Source organism: Abramis brama, assembly GCF_963993115.1.
Source record: "Abramis brama genome assembly, chromosome: 14".
Taxonomy (NCBI): Eukaryota; Metazoa; Chordata; class Actinopteri; order Cypriniformes; family Leuciscidae; genus Abramis; species Abramis brama.
The window spans coordinates 23,277,013-23,293,869 of NC_139976.1; the positions used below are offsets into that span (position 1 = coordinate 23,277,013).

General features: G+C 38.1%; 1 protein-coding gene across 1 annotated transcript in view; it reads left to right on the top strand.

The window, feature by feature from the left end:
• adprh (ADP-ribosylarginine hydrolase) overlaps window positions 1–16,857 on the top strand; it is a 571,371-nt gene that overhangs the window by 380,952 nt on the left and 173,562 nt on the right. Inside the window, exons 3-4 of the mRNA XM_084134396.1 lie at window positions 6,717–6,825; window positions 6,903–7,001. Of these exons, the coding sequence (XP_083990522.1) occupies window positions 6,717–6,825; window positions 6,903–7,001 (208 nt within the window). The remainder of the gene's footprint in view (window positions 1–6,716; window positions 6,826–6,902; window positions 7,002–16,857) is intronic.

Consider the following 16,857-nt stretch of genomic DNA (forward strand, 5'->3'; position numbering starts at 1 on the left):
CCGCCATATTGGAGTGAATGTAAAACAGTTTTTTCACTACTCCTCCTTCAAAATTGGTCTAATTTTGTCCAAACTTGTGCTCAAATGATCTTCGGACTGAGCCGCATAAAATTACTGTTCCCGATTTTTTTGCTATACTGGAAAAAAAAAAGTTATGATGTCGCAAACTTAATGAGGTCGACCCATAATTGGTTCAGAGGCTGTAACTTGTGAACAGTTTGTCACAAAATCATAAAATTGGTGTCTATCGATTCCTTGCGTCATGTCGAATCCGAGGATATCTATTTTGCCAGGATTGGATGTACCATGTTATAAGCTACATTAGCATTAAGATAGCTTAGCATGCTAATCTGGTTAACTTGCTTTTGTGTGCTCATTCTTACACTGAAGCCTCTCCTCTGAAGTTTGTGATTGTACGTCCTCTGAGTGGTGCAATCTGCTAAACCATGAATCTAAAATCTTGAGCCATTCTGGTTGTGGGTTCGAGTCCCATGTGGGATGACTTTAAAGTTGTCATTTAAATTCCTTCCGGCTCTGCACTGCTGTTGGTGCTTAAATGCTCGCTGTGCTTCATTTACATTTATATTTAATTTCTGCTCTTTTTGTTCTTGCGGCTCTGCACTGCTGTTGGTGCTTAAATGCTTGCTGCGCTGCTGTGCTTGATGTACATTTACATGTATATTCAATTTCTGCTCTTTTTGTTCTTCTGGCTCCGCACTGCTGTTGGTGCTTAAATGCTTGCTGTGTTGCTGTAATTGATGTGCTTACAGAACTTGCTGTGCTTGATGTACATTAAATTTCTGATGTTTTGCTCTTCTGGCTCCGCATTGCGCTACAGCGGCTTTTGCTTGCTGTGCCTTGCAGGGCTTGGCCCCGTATTGCTGCTTGCAGCTATATTTATTATTATTATTATTATTCCGCAAATGGGAGTCTATGGCAGCCCTATGAACCGTAAGTAGGAAAATTATGAAATTTGGCACAATTGTAGAAATGACCATGAATAGTAATTGGACCAATTTTTGACCCTCTAGGACCAACTCTATAGCGCCACCAGCAGTTCAAAAATTCAACATTGAAATGGTTATAACTTTTGAACCCTTTGATCTAGAAAAATTAAACTTAGTACACCTGATTGCTCTCATCATGCTGATCACAATCAATATCATACATTAAGACTCCGCCCATTACAGTAGTAGCTATTTTGAAAAGTACAGTATTCCGTTTTTTCGCTACTCCTCCTTCAAAATTGGTCTAATATTGTCCTAACATGTGCTCAAATGATCTTTGGACTGAGCCGCACAGAAGTGAGTGAACAGAATTTTTTTATTCATCTTTGTTCTAAAGTTATGATGTCGCAAACTTAACGAGGTCGACCCAAAATTGGTTCAGAAGCTATAGCTCGGCCAAACTTTGATCAATCGAAACGAGAATTGGTACACTTCATCGGAAGCATGATCTGAGGTTCAATGCCAAAGTTGGGAACAGCGCCACCTATGGGTCATGAGATATGGAAAATGCATATTTTGGCCAATAACTTTTGAACAGTTTGTCAGAAAATCATAAATGTGGTATCTATGGATTCCTTGCGTCATGCCGAATACGTGGATACCGATTTTGCCAGGATGGAGCACATGTCCGCCATTTTGAATTTTGTCATAATTTGCAATAACTTTTAAACTATTTGATATATCAGCACAAAATTTGGTAGGGATGATCGACACCATGTCCTGAAGGTCCATGAGAAGATTGAGCACAGCGCCACCTAGTGTTCTAGAGATATAAGGTCTTTTGCAAAAACGCTTATAACTCTTGAAAACATTGTTCAAATTTTGATTTCTTTATGTCATTACGTTCTTTGGCTTATGCCGGTTCCGACGACATCTCATTTGTCATTTTCCAACAATGTGACTGTCCGCCATATTGGAGCAAATGAAAAACAGTTTTTTCGCTACTCCTCCTTCAGATTTTGCTCAATTTTGCCCAAATTTTGATCAAATGTTCTTTGGACCAAGCCGCACAGAAGTGAGTGAACAGATTTTTGATTTTCTACCGTTCCCGAGATATTCATCTTCAAAGTTGACCTAGCCTGCATTTTTTGCCTTATGCTAGTTAACTTAGCATAATAATTGGTTAGCATGCTAACCAGATGCCATTCTTTCTAATGTGGCTCTTCAGCTATCAGGATAACCATAAGCTACATTAGCATTAAGCTAGCTTAACATGCTAATCTCGTTAACATGTATTTTGTCTGCTTATTCTTACACTGAAACCTCTCCTCTGTAGCTTTGTAAAACATGTCCTCTGGGTGGCGCAATCTGTTCAACCATGCGTCATGAATCCCGAACCATTCTGGTCGTGGGTTCGAGACCAGTGCAAGGTTATAATCGTTAACGAAAACGAACGAAAAAACAAAAACTAGGTGGGAAAAAACATTGTCGTTAACTGAAATAAAAATAAAAACGAGGCATTACAAAAAAACAATAACTAACTAAGACTGTAATGTGTGTTTGGCAAAACTAACTAAAATAAAATAAAATTATAGAGTAAATGTCCTTAGTTTTCGTCTTTGTCAAGATCTTTAATTTTTTAACGCTATTTAAAACACGCAGCGTATTCGTTCAGCTGCATTTCCTTTCGCTGCTCTCCCTCTGTCTCTGTCATTCATGCGCGCACACACACACACACACACACAGCCCCTCCCCTCCCTCCGTGCACACCGCGTCTCCATGAAAGCAAGTTCGCGAAAGGTTGGTATCTTTATCTCGTGAACACCTTTACACAATCACACATTAAAAAGTGGTATAAAAATATTTTAAATTCTGAATATAATTTTGTCAGTGTGTTAATGTCGACCCGAGAAGCGATTGCGAGCTAGATAACTAGTCGCAAGTTTGAGGTAAAATGCACATTTTGGTTGTGGATGTCGATGTCAAAACACTATATAAGCTGTGATTCAAATATTAAATAATGTTATGTCATTTTTTTACTTTTACACTGAATGTTTGCTGCTTCAATCCAGATGAGTAGGCTATTGACTGGGTAACGTTAGACTGAGTACAGTTGAGACACTTTTTGCGTTTTGATTTTTCACACAAAAATAGATACTGAAAAGACATGACATTTCATTAGCTTATAGACTAAGATATTATCAATCAATAAAACCCACAAGTAGTTTATATTTTCCACAATTAGCTCATAAAAATAAGGTGCTTTTTGTCTCAACCTTGTCTCAACTGTACCCATATGTGGTACAGTTGAGACACCCATTTCTAATGATGTAAAGGTAACTAACCATTCATTGTAAATATAAAAAATAAAGACAAATAAAGAAAATAACAATTGGGCAACATTTTTGTTGATTCAACCATTTATATTCATTCATTTTTTAAAAAAAATTGCACTGTTTAAAATTTATAAAGCAGGAACAAGATATGAAACAATATTTATTAATAATACAAGGGGAGTTTAAATATCACAAATATCTAATTTTATTTTCATTTGCGTCCTATGCTGGCTAATTACGATGTTTAACCTGTTATCATAACACTGAACAACTAAACAGTGTGTTTCCTAATAGAACTCTATCGGGGGTACACATGTGTGTCTCAACTATCCCCGCTGGCCACCTCACACATTTCTCTAGATTTTGCAATTACCTTGCATGACACAATACCATGAAATATGCCAGTTTTTAGGGCACAGAATAACGTTTGTGGTGATACCAGTTACGTTTTACAGTCATATAGGGATAATAAGCTATTCATTGTGTAGAGTGCATGGTGAAGTGAATGTCCTACTTTAGAAAAAAAACTTTTCCCAATATCTTTGGATCGGAGATGCGTCCATTGTTCAAATTGTATGATGTTTTTGTTGAGTTATTATTACACAATACTTTTTCTGACCTTTTTGAATCTTGCCCCTGACAAATAACCCAAATTGCAAAAAAAAAGACTAAAACTAACACTAAAACTAATAAAAACTAAACTAAAACTAAGCATTTTCAAAAAATAAAAACTAAACTAAACTAGCAAACCCACTTTAAAAACGAATTAAAACTAAACTGAATTTGAAAACAAAAAGTCAAAACGAAATAAAAATAAAAACTAATGAAAAATGCAAAACTATAATAACCCTGGACCAGTGTGGGGTGACTTTGAAATTGTGTATAAATTGTCATTTGAGCTCCTTTATTATCTGGGTAAGAGCTGTACTAATGTTTCTTACACTGGGATTAGAAATAAGTGTGTGTTTTTTTTCTACATTCTGTGTTCGTTCTCATCAGAACTTCTGTTCATTTTGATTTCATCCTATCTGTACTTCTGAACCTATCTGTTCTTAATGTACATTCTATTTCTGCTGTTTTGCTCTTCTGGCTCCGCATTGCGTAACAGCCCTACTGTGCTACAGCGGCTTGGCCCCGTATTGCTGCTTGCAGCTATATTTATTATTATTATTATTCTTCTTCTTCTGCCAATGGAGGTCTATGGCAGCCCTATGAACCGTACATAGGAAAATGATGAAATTTGGTACACTTCTAGTGATGCTAATGAATAGTAATTGGACCAATTTTTGAGCCTCTAGGACCAAGTCTATAGCGCCACCACCAGTTCAAATTTTCAACATTTAAATGGTTATAACTTCTGAACCCTTTGATCTAGAGACATGAAACTTAGTACATCTGATTCCTCTCATTATCGTGATCACAACCAATACCTTACATTAAGACTCTGTCCATTACAGTAGTGGCCATTTTGAAAAGTACAGTATTCAGTTTTTTCGCTACTCCTCCTTCAAAATTGGTCTAATTGGTCAAAGTTGGCCTAGCAACACCATAGCAGCCACCCAGAACACCCTAGCAACCACCTAGCAACTGCCTAGCAACCACCAAGAATACCCTAGCAACCACCCAGAACACCTTAGCAACTGCCTAGCAACGCCCTAGCAACCACCCAGAATACCATAGCAACTGCCTAGCAACCGCCAAGCAACCACCCAGAACACCCTAGCAACTGCCTAGCAACGCCCTAGCAACCACCCAAAACACCCTAGCAACTGCCTAGCAACCACCCAGAACACCCTAGCAACACCCTAGCAACCACCTAGAATACCATAGCAACCACCTAGCAACACTATAGCAACCACCCAGAACGCCCTAGCAACCACCTAGCAACACCCTAGCAACCACCAAGAATACCCTAGCAACCGCCTAGCAACCAACCAGAACACCTTAGCAACTGCTTAGCAACACCATAGCAACCGCCCAGAACACCCTAGCAACCACCTAGCAACTGCCTAGCAACCACCAAGAATACCCTAGCAACTGCCTAGCAACCACCCAGAACACCCTAGCAACTGCCTAGCAACACCATAGCAACCACCCAGAATACCCTAGCACCGCCTAGCATATTACAACCCTTAAAAACTTTAATTACAGACAATTCATCAAAAAAAGTTATAAGCACAACCATAACTCATTTTAGATTTCATAGACTCTAATCACAGGACCAAATTCAGGTATATCAAATCGTAAATAAAACCTATTTAAATCCTCTGCCAGTTGACTACTAGAGTCATACCCAGGTAATTGAACTTTCTTGACCCATTATATCCAGTTATGAGCTCCCCTTCCAAACAGACCCTAAATTGTTCATCCTCAACTCTTTCTCAAGGTGTATTTTGTAATTTGACTTTGCTTTCCTAACTTCTATTTTTATTTCCTTCTGCAACTCAAGTTTTTTGGCCAAATTACCCATGAAATGCTCTACATGTTTCGTTCATTAGTGATTTGAGGGATTTGGTGAATCATGGCTTATTGTTTGGAAATATTTAACAATCTTACTGGGGATAAGCATATCTTCACAAAAGGACACTAATACTTGTGTCTTAGTTTTAGACACTAAAACTACTAATAACATCTGTAAGTTCATCTATACTCGAGCAAGAGTCATAAAAGACATCCCAGTCTGTACATTCCAGACATCCCTGCAAAGATGCAGTAGACTCCTCAGACCACACACTGATGTTCTTAGTCTGTGGTCGTACTCTTTTTAAAACAGTTTTATATACAGGGACATATATAATGACAGTATTATGGTCCGCCGACCCCACTGGAGGCTGAACAACAGATTTATATGCACCTTTAATTGATCCCTAACAAAGGTCAAGAGTCTTATATGTGGGGCAAGACACATATTGATAAAAATTCCGCAATCACTACCTCATGGAACATTTGTTAAAATCGCCCAGGATCAAATTTGGAGCATCTCGAGAAATAGATTGCAGTCTATGCACAACACTCCCAAGGGTCTCTGCTGCATTTGCTGCATTTGCTTCATTTGCCCTTGGGTGTACATAGACCACTGTGACAAAAAGTATAACGAACGTTGTAAGGCCGATGCCACTGAAGAAGAAACTTTCTGTTATACTGGATCCTCACCGGTTGTTTAACAGGTGATGCATCCAGACATGTGGGAAGAAGGGATATAAACCACAGAAGGACAATAGACAGCACATCCATTTGACAAACTTGTCCCCCAGTTGAACGTCTTCAACAACAAAGTCCCAAAACAAACTCAAACGTATACATATACGTATATGAAAAGAGAGAAGTAGCTCCGGATACAATGTTTTTCTGAGGTGTTTATTAACTGCTATATCACCAAAAGTTACACAGTGTACAGAATTTAGTGTGAAAGCACCCCAATGTATTACTCTAGGAACTGCAAGAACTAGGAGGGCTGAAAAACATCTCTGTGGAGCTTCCTCATTGGCCAGTTAGTGATGACACGGTTCTTCACTTGGCAACCGCTGAAGCTCTAGCAACAGGTTGGTCCAGTTAACAGAATTATGATGTTGATTGTTCTGAAATGAAACAAATATTATGATTCATCTTTACCTTGCAGGGAAAGTGGGTGAGGAGCTACTGCATGAGGTTGCCTTTCGCTATGTGGAGGGAATGAATGACATGGAAGGGAGGAAGCCAGGACCATCAAGCATTCTAGGTATGCAACAACACAGGGCTTTGAAAGCCAATTTTTGGTATTTCTTGTCTACAGATGTGTCCACTAAGAATGTGCATAACAGGGAAAAATATCCTGCAATTTCATCTGGTGCCACATGGGACCATGAGTGATGCTCTGGCACAGGAAAAACATGACCAGTATGGGGAAGTAGTTTATATAAGTAGTAATAATAATGATAATGGGATTATTTAATATAGTGCCTTTCTGCAAACTGAAGGTCACTTTACAATATTATAACAAATAAACATGACAGCAGACAAAGAAACAATACAGATAAACTGAGATAGGTAACAAACTGAGGTAGATAACACACGTAACATGAATCAGATCATAAAGTCAGGGATCAGAGAACCAAGAAGAGAAAATCATGAAATCATGCAATGATGAGAGGTTGTGAATGTGTTGGGGACTAGAATTCTGGAGCGTGGGGTTAGAGATACAAAATGCCCTTCCACCAAATGATGCTAGTTTGTGCTGTGGGATTAACAGCAGATGGTGTCAGAAGTTCTAAGTGTGCAAGACCATGAAGGGCTTTGAATGTGATAAGCCGTATCGGTAACCCTTCCTTTTACAGTCCCCTAATTACTAGGTATTTACCTGGTAAATATATGGTAAGTTATAGTTGGTTATTGGTAATTACCACAGGTAACAAGAATGTAAATGCAGAGAAACTACAAACTAATTACTAGGTATTTACCTGGTAAGCATATGGTAAATGATAGTATTTTAGTGTGTAATTACTTAAGGTGATTAGTATGTAATTACAGAGAAACTACCAGGGAAAAAAACACCACTGTTAAATATTAACTCAACAAAGTACTCTGTACTTGTTACCTGTTTAGGTTGGTAATAACTCAGATTTAATTGTGTACTTCCTCAGAATGTAGGCAGCCAATTTTTAGAAACACCTCCAGTATTACCCATCAATTCAAGTTAGGTGTGTAGTTATCCTAGGGTTATGTTGGTAACAGTCTATGTTTATGTATTACTATCTTGAAATTAAGATGGTAGTTTCCAATAAATTACTTTGTCTTACATAGTTGTTGTTCATTGCTACACCCATTTATAGAGGGTTTATCAAATAATTTACCTTACACTTACCTGGTAACTACCCCGCAGGAACAGTTTTCCCTAATGTCATGGCACATCTTAAATACTGAGTATGTTCTTGCAGATGTTTTTACAATTTACTCAGTAAGTAAAGTGCAACTGTACTGTAAAATGAAGCCTTGTTTATTTCCATGGTATTACCGGAATTGTACCATATAATCTGATCATTCCCTTTTCCATAGTCACACTTTTTTTTACCTCGTATGTCCTGCAACGTTACCAAGGAAAACATGACAATTTACTCAGTAAGTAAAGTGTAACTGTACTGTAAAATGAAGCCTTGTTTATTTCCATGGAATTACTGGGATCTTACCCTATAATCTGATCATTCCCTTTTCCATATAGTCACATTTTTTTTACCTCGTATGTCCTGCAACGTTACCAAGGAAAACATGACAATTTACTCTGTAAGTAAAGTGCAACTGTACTGTAAAATGAAGCCTTGTTTATTTCCATGGTATTACCGGAATTGTACCATATAACCTGATCATTCCCTTTTCCATATAGTCACAATTTTTTACATTGTATGTCCTGCAACGTTACCAAGGAAAACATGACAATTTACTCGGTAAGTAAAGTGCAACTGTACTGTAAAAGGAAGCCTGGTCCGATCTCCATGAAATTTTGCATGCTTGTTAATGATGTTATGTCACATAAGTTCACCAATTTTTGTGAAGTTCTGGGTTTTTATTTAGGATTTATAAGCTTTTTAATGTATTTTGCCACGCCCATTTTATAAATGACCCTATTACAGCCATCCAAATGCAAAAGTTCAACTTTTTTTGATAATTATTGATCTAGAGAGTCCAGAGAATTGTCCTAGACTGGTTTGGTTCCGATTGGGCGAAAAACCTAGGACTAGTTCGCAAAAGTAGGTTTTTAACATATTCGTAAATATTTAATGAACGGTTTGATTGACATTAGTGGTTCTAGAGGCAAAGTTGTTCAACATGAGCAGATCTATCAAATGATATGCATTTTGTGATGATATGTGTAACACCACGTGATTACAGAGCCATAAAACTCGTTAGCGCCAACTAGTGGCCGATTTCTTTCAAAATTCTTACAGACCTCTAGGGCCATGAGTCAAACATGCCCATCGAGTTTCATTCCGATCGGCCTCTGTTAACCTTGTCTAATAGGTGCTCAAATTTATTGGCCAATGGCAGCCATGTTTTTTGAGATACACCAATGTCCTCATAGACATACATGGCACCTTGGGCCAAGACACTGCATACCAATTTTCAAGTCAATCGGACTAACGGTCAGGTGGTTATAGCCCTTTTCATGTTTTTTTCATGTTATAGCGCCACCTAGTGTTCAATCGTCGCGATTTTTTTACTGTGACCCCAGACTGAACCCATACATAAGTGTACCGAGTTTGGTTAATCTATCTCATTTACTTTTTGAGTTATAGCCATTTTAGTAAAATAGGCTCCTCCCACAACGTTCATTTTATGCCCTCTAGCGACCATGAACCGAAATTTCAACGTTTTTTTGATAATTATTTATCTTCAGACTCCAGAGAACATTTCTGCACTGGTTTGGTTCCGATCGGACAAAAAACCACGGTCTAGTTTGCAAAAGTAGGTTTTTGACAAAATTCAAAATGGCGGAAAATCTATCATGACGGAAATAAAATCGGAGATATACGTTTTGTTCGTCAGGCGTCCAGCTTTCCAATGATATAAGACACTTGAGTCTATGACATACGGTCTAGGAGTTATGAGCTGTTTCACGCTTTTGGTCACTATAGCGCCACCTATGGGCCAATCGGGGTCATAATCTCTGAACCTCTCCTCGATTTTTGTACTACCATCTGGCAAAGTTTCAATGCTCTAGCCCTTACGGTTTGGGCTGCACGATGCGTTTTACGGCAGAAGAATAATAATAATTAAAGCTGCAAGCAGCATTTATCGGGGTTCAAGCATTTAAGGCCTTTAAGCACATAAGCATTTAAGACATTAAGATTTATTTAGAAAGCTTTTAACCACTGAAAAAATAGATGGAAAAGTCCATTTACAGCCAATACAGGAAATTTACCATAGGAAATATATGGTTTTCAAAGCTTTTTAACAGTTATAGCGCCAGCTATGGTCCGATCTCCATAAAAATTTCCATGCTTCTTTAGCATGTTATTTCACATATGCCCATCAATTTTTGTGAAGTTCTGAGTTTTTATTTAGGCTTTATAGACGTTTGAGTGTATTTGGACACGCCTATTTTATAAATGATCCTCTTATAGCCAACCAAAAGCAAAATTTTAACTTTTTTTTGATAATTATTGATCTAGAGAGTCCAGAGAATTGTCCTAGACTGGTCTGGTTCCGATCGGGCGAAAAACCAGGGACTAGTTCGCAAAAGTAGGTTTTTAACATATTCGTGAATAATTAATAAACTGTTTGATTGACAGCAATGGTTCTAGAGGCAAAGTTGTTCAGCATGAGCAGGTCTATCAAATGATATGCATTTTGTGATGATAAGTGTAACACCACGTGATTACAGAGCCATAAAACTCGTTAGCGCCAACTAGTGGCCGATTTCTTTCAAAATTCTTACAGACCTCTAGGGCCATGAGTCGAACATGCCCACCGAGTTTTGTTCCGATCGGCCTCCATTAACCTTGTCTAATAGGTGCTCAAACTTCATTGGCCGATGGCGGCCATGTTTTTTGAGATACACCAATGTCCTCATAGATATACATGACAGCTTGGACCAAGACACTGCATACCAATTTTCAAGTCAATCGGACTAACGGTCAGGTGGTTACAGCCTGATTTATGTTTTTTTAATGTTATAGCGCCACCATGTGGCCAATCGCCGCAATCTTTTTACTATGACCTCAGATTGACCTCTTACACAGGTGTACCGAGTTTGGTGAAGATACCTCATTTACTTCTGGAGTTATAGCCATTTTAGTAAAATAGGCTCCGCCTTCTTTAAACATTTTGGCGCCCCTTAGCGACCGTCAATCGAAATTTCAACTTTTTTTCGATAATTATTGATATTCTGACTCCAGAGAACATTTCTGCACTGGTTTGGTTCCAATCGGACACAAAACCAGGGACTAGTTCACAAAAGTAGGTTTTGGACATAATTCAAAATGGCGGAAAATTTGCATACCGGAAATGAAATCCTTGAGGCCTTTTTTGTTCGGCTTGACCCAAGGATTCCAATGATATAAGACACTTGAGTCTGTGACAAACGGTTAATGAGATTTAAGCAAAAATATGATTTTTTTTTGTTTTTTGTACTGTAGCGCCACCTATGGGCCAATCGGGGTCATATTTTGATAACCTCTCCTCGATTTTTGTACTACCATCTGGCAAAGTTTCAAGTCTCTAGCACTTACGGTTTGGGCTGCACGATGCGTTTTACGGCAGAAGAAAAATAATAATAATAATTAAAGCTGCAAGCAGCATTTATCGGGGTTCAAGCTATTAAGGCCTTTAAGGGTTTTTAAGCACAAAAGCATCAAAAGTTATCAGGTTTTATTTAGCAAGCATGTAACCACTGACATAATAGATGGAAAAGACCATTTACAGCCAATACAGGCAATGTACCATAGGAAATATATGGTTTTAAAGCTTTTTAACAGTTATAGCGCCACCTATAGTCCGATCTCCATAAAATTTGGCATGCTTGTTAATGATGTTATGTCACATATGCTCACCAATTTTTGTGAGGTTCTGAGTTTTCATTTAGGATTTATAGGCTTTTTAGTGTATTTTGCTACGCCCATTTTATAAATGACCCTATTACAGCCATCCAAATGCAAAAGTTCAACTTTTTTTTGATAGTTTTTGATCTAGAGAGTCCAGAGAATTGTCCTAGACTGGTCTGGTTCCAATCGTGCGAAAAACCTAGGACTAGTTCGCAAAAGTAGGTTTTTAACATGTTTGCGAATATTTAATGAACGGTTTGATTGACAGCAATGGTCCTTGAGGCAAAGTTGTTCAGGATGAGGAGATCTATCAAATGATATGCATATTGTGTGGATATTTGTAACACCACGTGATTACAGAGCTGTAAAACTCGTTAGCGCCAACTAGTGGCCGATTTCTTTCAAAATTGTTACAGACCTCTATGGCCTTGAGTCGAACATGCCCATCGAGTTTCGTTCCGATCGGCCTCCGTTAACCTTGTCTAATAGGTGCTCAAAATTCATTGGCCGATGGCGGCCATGTTTTTCGAGATACGCCAATGTCCTCATACACATACATGGCACCTTGGACCAAGACACTGCATGCCAATTTTCAAGTCAATCGGACTAATGGTCAGGTGGTTATAGCCTGTTTTATGTTTTTTTCATGTTATAGCGCCACCATGTGGCCAATTGCCGCGGTTTTTTTACTGTGACCTCAGATTGACCTCTTACACATGTGTACCAAGTTTGGTGAAGATACCTCATTTACTTCTGGAGTTATAGCCATTTTAGTAAAATAGGCCCCTCCCACAACGTACGTTTTGGCGCCCCTTACCGTCCGTGAGTCGAAATTTCAACTTTTTTTCGATAGTTTTTGATAATCAGACTCTAGAGAACATTTCTGCACTGGTTTGGTTCCGATCGGGCGAAAAACCTAGGACTAGTTCGCAAAAGTATGTTTTTGACAAAATTCAAAATGGCGGAAAATCTATCATGGCGGAAATGAAATCGGAGATATACGTTTTGTTCGTCAGGCGTCCAGCTTTCCAATGATATAAGACACTTGAGTCTACGTCATACGGTCTAGTAGTTATGAGCAGTTTCGCGCTTTTGGTTGCTATAGCGCCACCTATGGGCCAATCGGGGTCATACTTTGATAGGTTCTCCCCAAATTGAGGACTACCATTTGGTCAAGTTTCAAGGTTCCAGCTCTTACGGTTTGGTCTGCACGATGCGTTTTAGGGGAAAATAATAATAATAATAATAATAATAATAATAATTAAAGCTGCAAGCAGCATTTATCGGGGTTCAAGCAGTTAAGGCCTTTAAGGCATTTAAGCACAAAAGCATCAAAAGTTATTAAGATTTATTTAGCAAGCATGTAACCACTGACATAATAGATGGAAAAGACCATTTACAGCCAATACAGGCAATTTGCCATGGGATATATATGGTTTTAAAGCTTTTTAACAGTTATAGCGCCACCTATGGTCCGATCTCCATAAAATTGTTTACTGTGACCTCAAATTGAACCCATACACATGTGTACTGAGTTTGGTGAAGATATCTCATTTACTTCTTGAGTTATAGCCATTTGAGTAAAATAGGCTCCTCCCACAACGATTTGCCACATTCTAGAATTATTTAATATGATTCTAGCATGATTTACTATCATATACCATGTTCCAGAATGATTTATTAGGATTCTAGCATGATTTACCTTGATACACCTCATTTCAGTATTATTTACTATGATTTACAATGTTTCTAGCATGATTAACCACATTACTAGCAATTATGTGAAGTGTCAGTGCAAATGAGGTGATGAACACTGACAAAATATTATTGTGTTATAATAGTTAGTTATATACGTGATTTTTAGTGTGTGTCCAAGTATGAATGCAAAAGCACATGTAAAAGCTCCAAAACTCTGGAATAGCCTTCCTGATACTGTTCGTTGCTCAGACTCGCTCTCCCAGTTTAAAACTAGATTAAAGTCGCATCTCTTCAGCCAGGCATTCATATAATATTTTTAATCTTACAGTTCAAATTACAATCCGGCCTCTAGTTAATAAACGCCAGAGGAGAACTGGCCCTCGACTGAGCCTGGGTTCTCCCAAGGTTTTTTTTTTCTCCATTGGGTCACCTGATGGAGTTTTAGGACACTATTAGGTCACTTGATGGAGTTTTTCGGTTCCTTGCCACTGTTGCCTTTGGCTTGCTCAGTTGGGGATATTCTGGGGATATCTAATTTGATTTTATCAATAAATTCCACTAGAAACAAACCTTGTTGTATTATTTTAATTTAATACTGTGAAGCTGCTTTGATACAATCTGTATTGTGAAAAGCGCTATACAAATATACTTGACTTGACTTGACTTGACTTAAAATATTTCATTATTGAGTAGAATGGCCAGCAGAGGGCACTAGAAGACCACTTATTGGCTCACTTTCACTTTAAACCAGTTTTCTGCACTAAAGCAAACCAGTTTTTCCATGTTAACTCAATGCATGCTTACACACACACACACACACACACACACACACATACACACACAGTTTAGTTAACCATGATTTACCATGATATACCACGTTCTAGTATTATTTACCAGGAGATAAACGACAATCTAGTATTATTTACTTTGATTTACCATGTTTCTAGCCTGATTTATCACATTACTAGCAATTATTTGAAGTGTCAGTGCAAATAAAGTGATTAACACTGACAAAATATGATTGTGTTATAAAAGTTATTGCTATATAAGTGATTTTTTTAGTGTGTATTCAAGTATGAATGCAAGCACATGTTGAAATATTTCATTAATAAGTAGAATGGCCAGCAGAGGGCAGTAGAAGACCACTTATTGGCTCACTTTCACTTTAAACCAGTTTTCTGCACTAAAGCAAACCAGTTTATCCATGTTAACTCAATGCATGCTTACACACACACACACACACACACACACACACACACACACACACACACACACACACACACACACACACAGACACACACACACAGCATAGTTAACCATGATTTACCATGATTTACCACATTACTAGCAATTATTTGAAGTGTCAGTGCAAATAAAGTGATTAACACTGACAAAATATGATTGTGTTATAATAGTTATTGCTATATAAGTGATTTTTAGTGTGTATTCAAGTATAAATGCAAGCACATGTGGAAAAATTTAATTAATAAGTAGAATGGCCAGCAGAGGGCAGTAGAAGACCACTTATTGGCTCACTTTCACTTTAAACCTCATGATTTTGACCAGTTTTCTGCACTAAAGCAAACCAGTGTTTCCATGTTAACTCAATAATGCATACTTGCTACATATGCTACACACAATAATGCTACACACACACACACACACACACACACACACACACACACACACACACACACATGTTTTAGTGATATTGGTGTCACATTCACCTTCATCACATTCACCTTCTGTCTTCATCACATTCACTATCTGTCGTCATCACCTGCACCTGCTCCTCATCACCCTCCTCATCATCACCTGCTCCTCATCATCATAACCGTCACCTGTTGTCCTTGTCTTGATCTGTGTATTTAAGTTCCCCTCTCATCCATTATCATTGTCGGTTATTGTTTGTGCACTAGCACTCTGTTATGTTTGTTTTCATGTTGGAAAATAAAACCTTTGTTATATTTGTACCACACACACACACACACACACACACACACACACACACACACACACACACACACACACACACACACACACACACACACACCATCATTTATCATGATTTACCATGGCTGATACCAATACCAATATGAGAAAATGACTATTTTAAACAGCGGGGGGCAGTAAAATACCACTTATTGGCTTAACATGCCATTAATTCATATCATTTTCACCTTTTTAACTGTTATAGAGGCAAATTTTGTCCGATCTGTCTGAAAATTTTCATGCTTGTTCAGGGTGATATTTCACACGTTCTGACTTGTTTTTAAGAAGGTCTGAGCATTGATTAAAGAGATATAGGCTTTCGGGGACACTTGGTAAAGGCCAGATTTTGAAGTGAACCTATTATAGCTATCCAAATGAAGTAGTTCAACTTTTTCTGACAATTATTGATCTAGTGAGTCCAGAGAATTGTATTGCACTAGTTTTGAACATTATGATATGAAAATTATATGATCAGAGATGGAAAAGACCATTTACAGCCAATACAGGCAGTTTACCATAGGAAATATATGATTTTAAAGCTTTTTAACAGTTATAGCGCCACCTATCGTCCGATCTCCATAGAATTTTTCATGCTTGTTAATGATGTTATGTCACATATGCTGACCACTTTTTGTGAAGTTCTGAGTTTTTATTTAGGATTTATAGGCTTTTTAATGTATTTTGACACGCCCATTTTATAAATGACCCTATTAGAGCCATCCAAATGCAAAAGTTCAACTTTTTTTTGATAGTTTTTGATCTAGAGAGTCCAGAGAATTGTCCTAGACTGGTCTGGTTCCGATCGGGCGAAAAACCTAGGACTAGTTCGCAAAAGTAGGTTTTTAACATGTTTGCGAATATTTAATGAACGGTTTGATTGACAGCAATGGTTCTTGAGGCAAAGTTGTTCAGGATGAGGAGATCTATCAAATGATATGCATATTGTGTGGATATTTGTAACACCACGTGATTACAGAGCCATAAAACTCGTTAGCGCCAACTAGTGGCCGATTTCTTTCAAAATTCTTACAGACCTCTAGGGCCTTGAGTCGAACATGCCCATCGAGTTTCGTTCCGATCGGCCTCCGTTAACCTTGTCTAATAGGTGCTCAAATTTCATTGGCCGATGGCGGCCATGTTTTTTGAGATACGCCAATGTCCTCATACACATACATGGCACCTTGGACCAAGACACTGCATACCAATTTTCAAGTCAATCGGACTAACGGTCAGGTGGTTATAGCCTGTTTTATGTTTTTTTCATGTTATAGCGCCACCATGTGGCCAATCGCCGCGGTTTTTTTACTGTGACCTCAGATTGACCTCTTACACATGTGTACCAAGTTTGGTGAAGATACCTCATTTACTTCT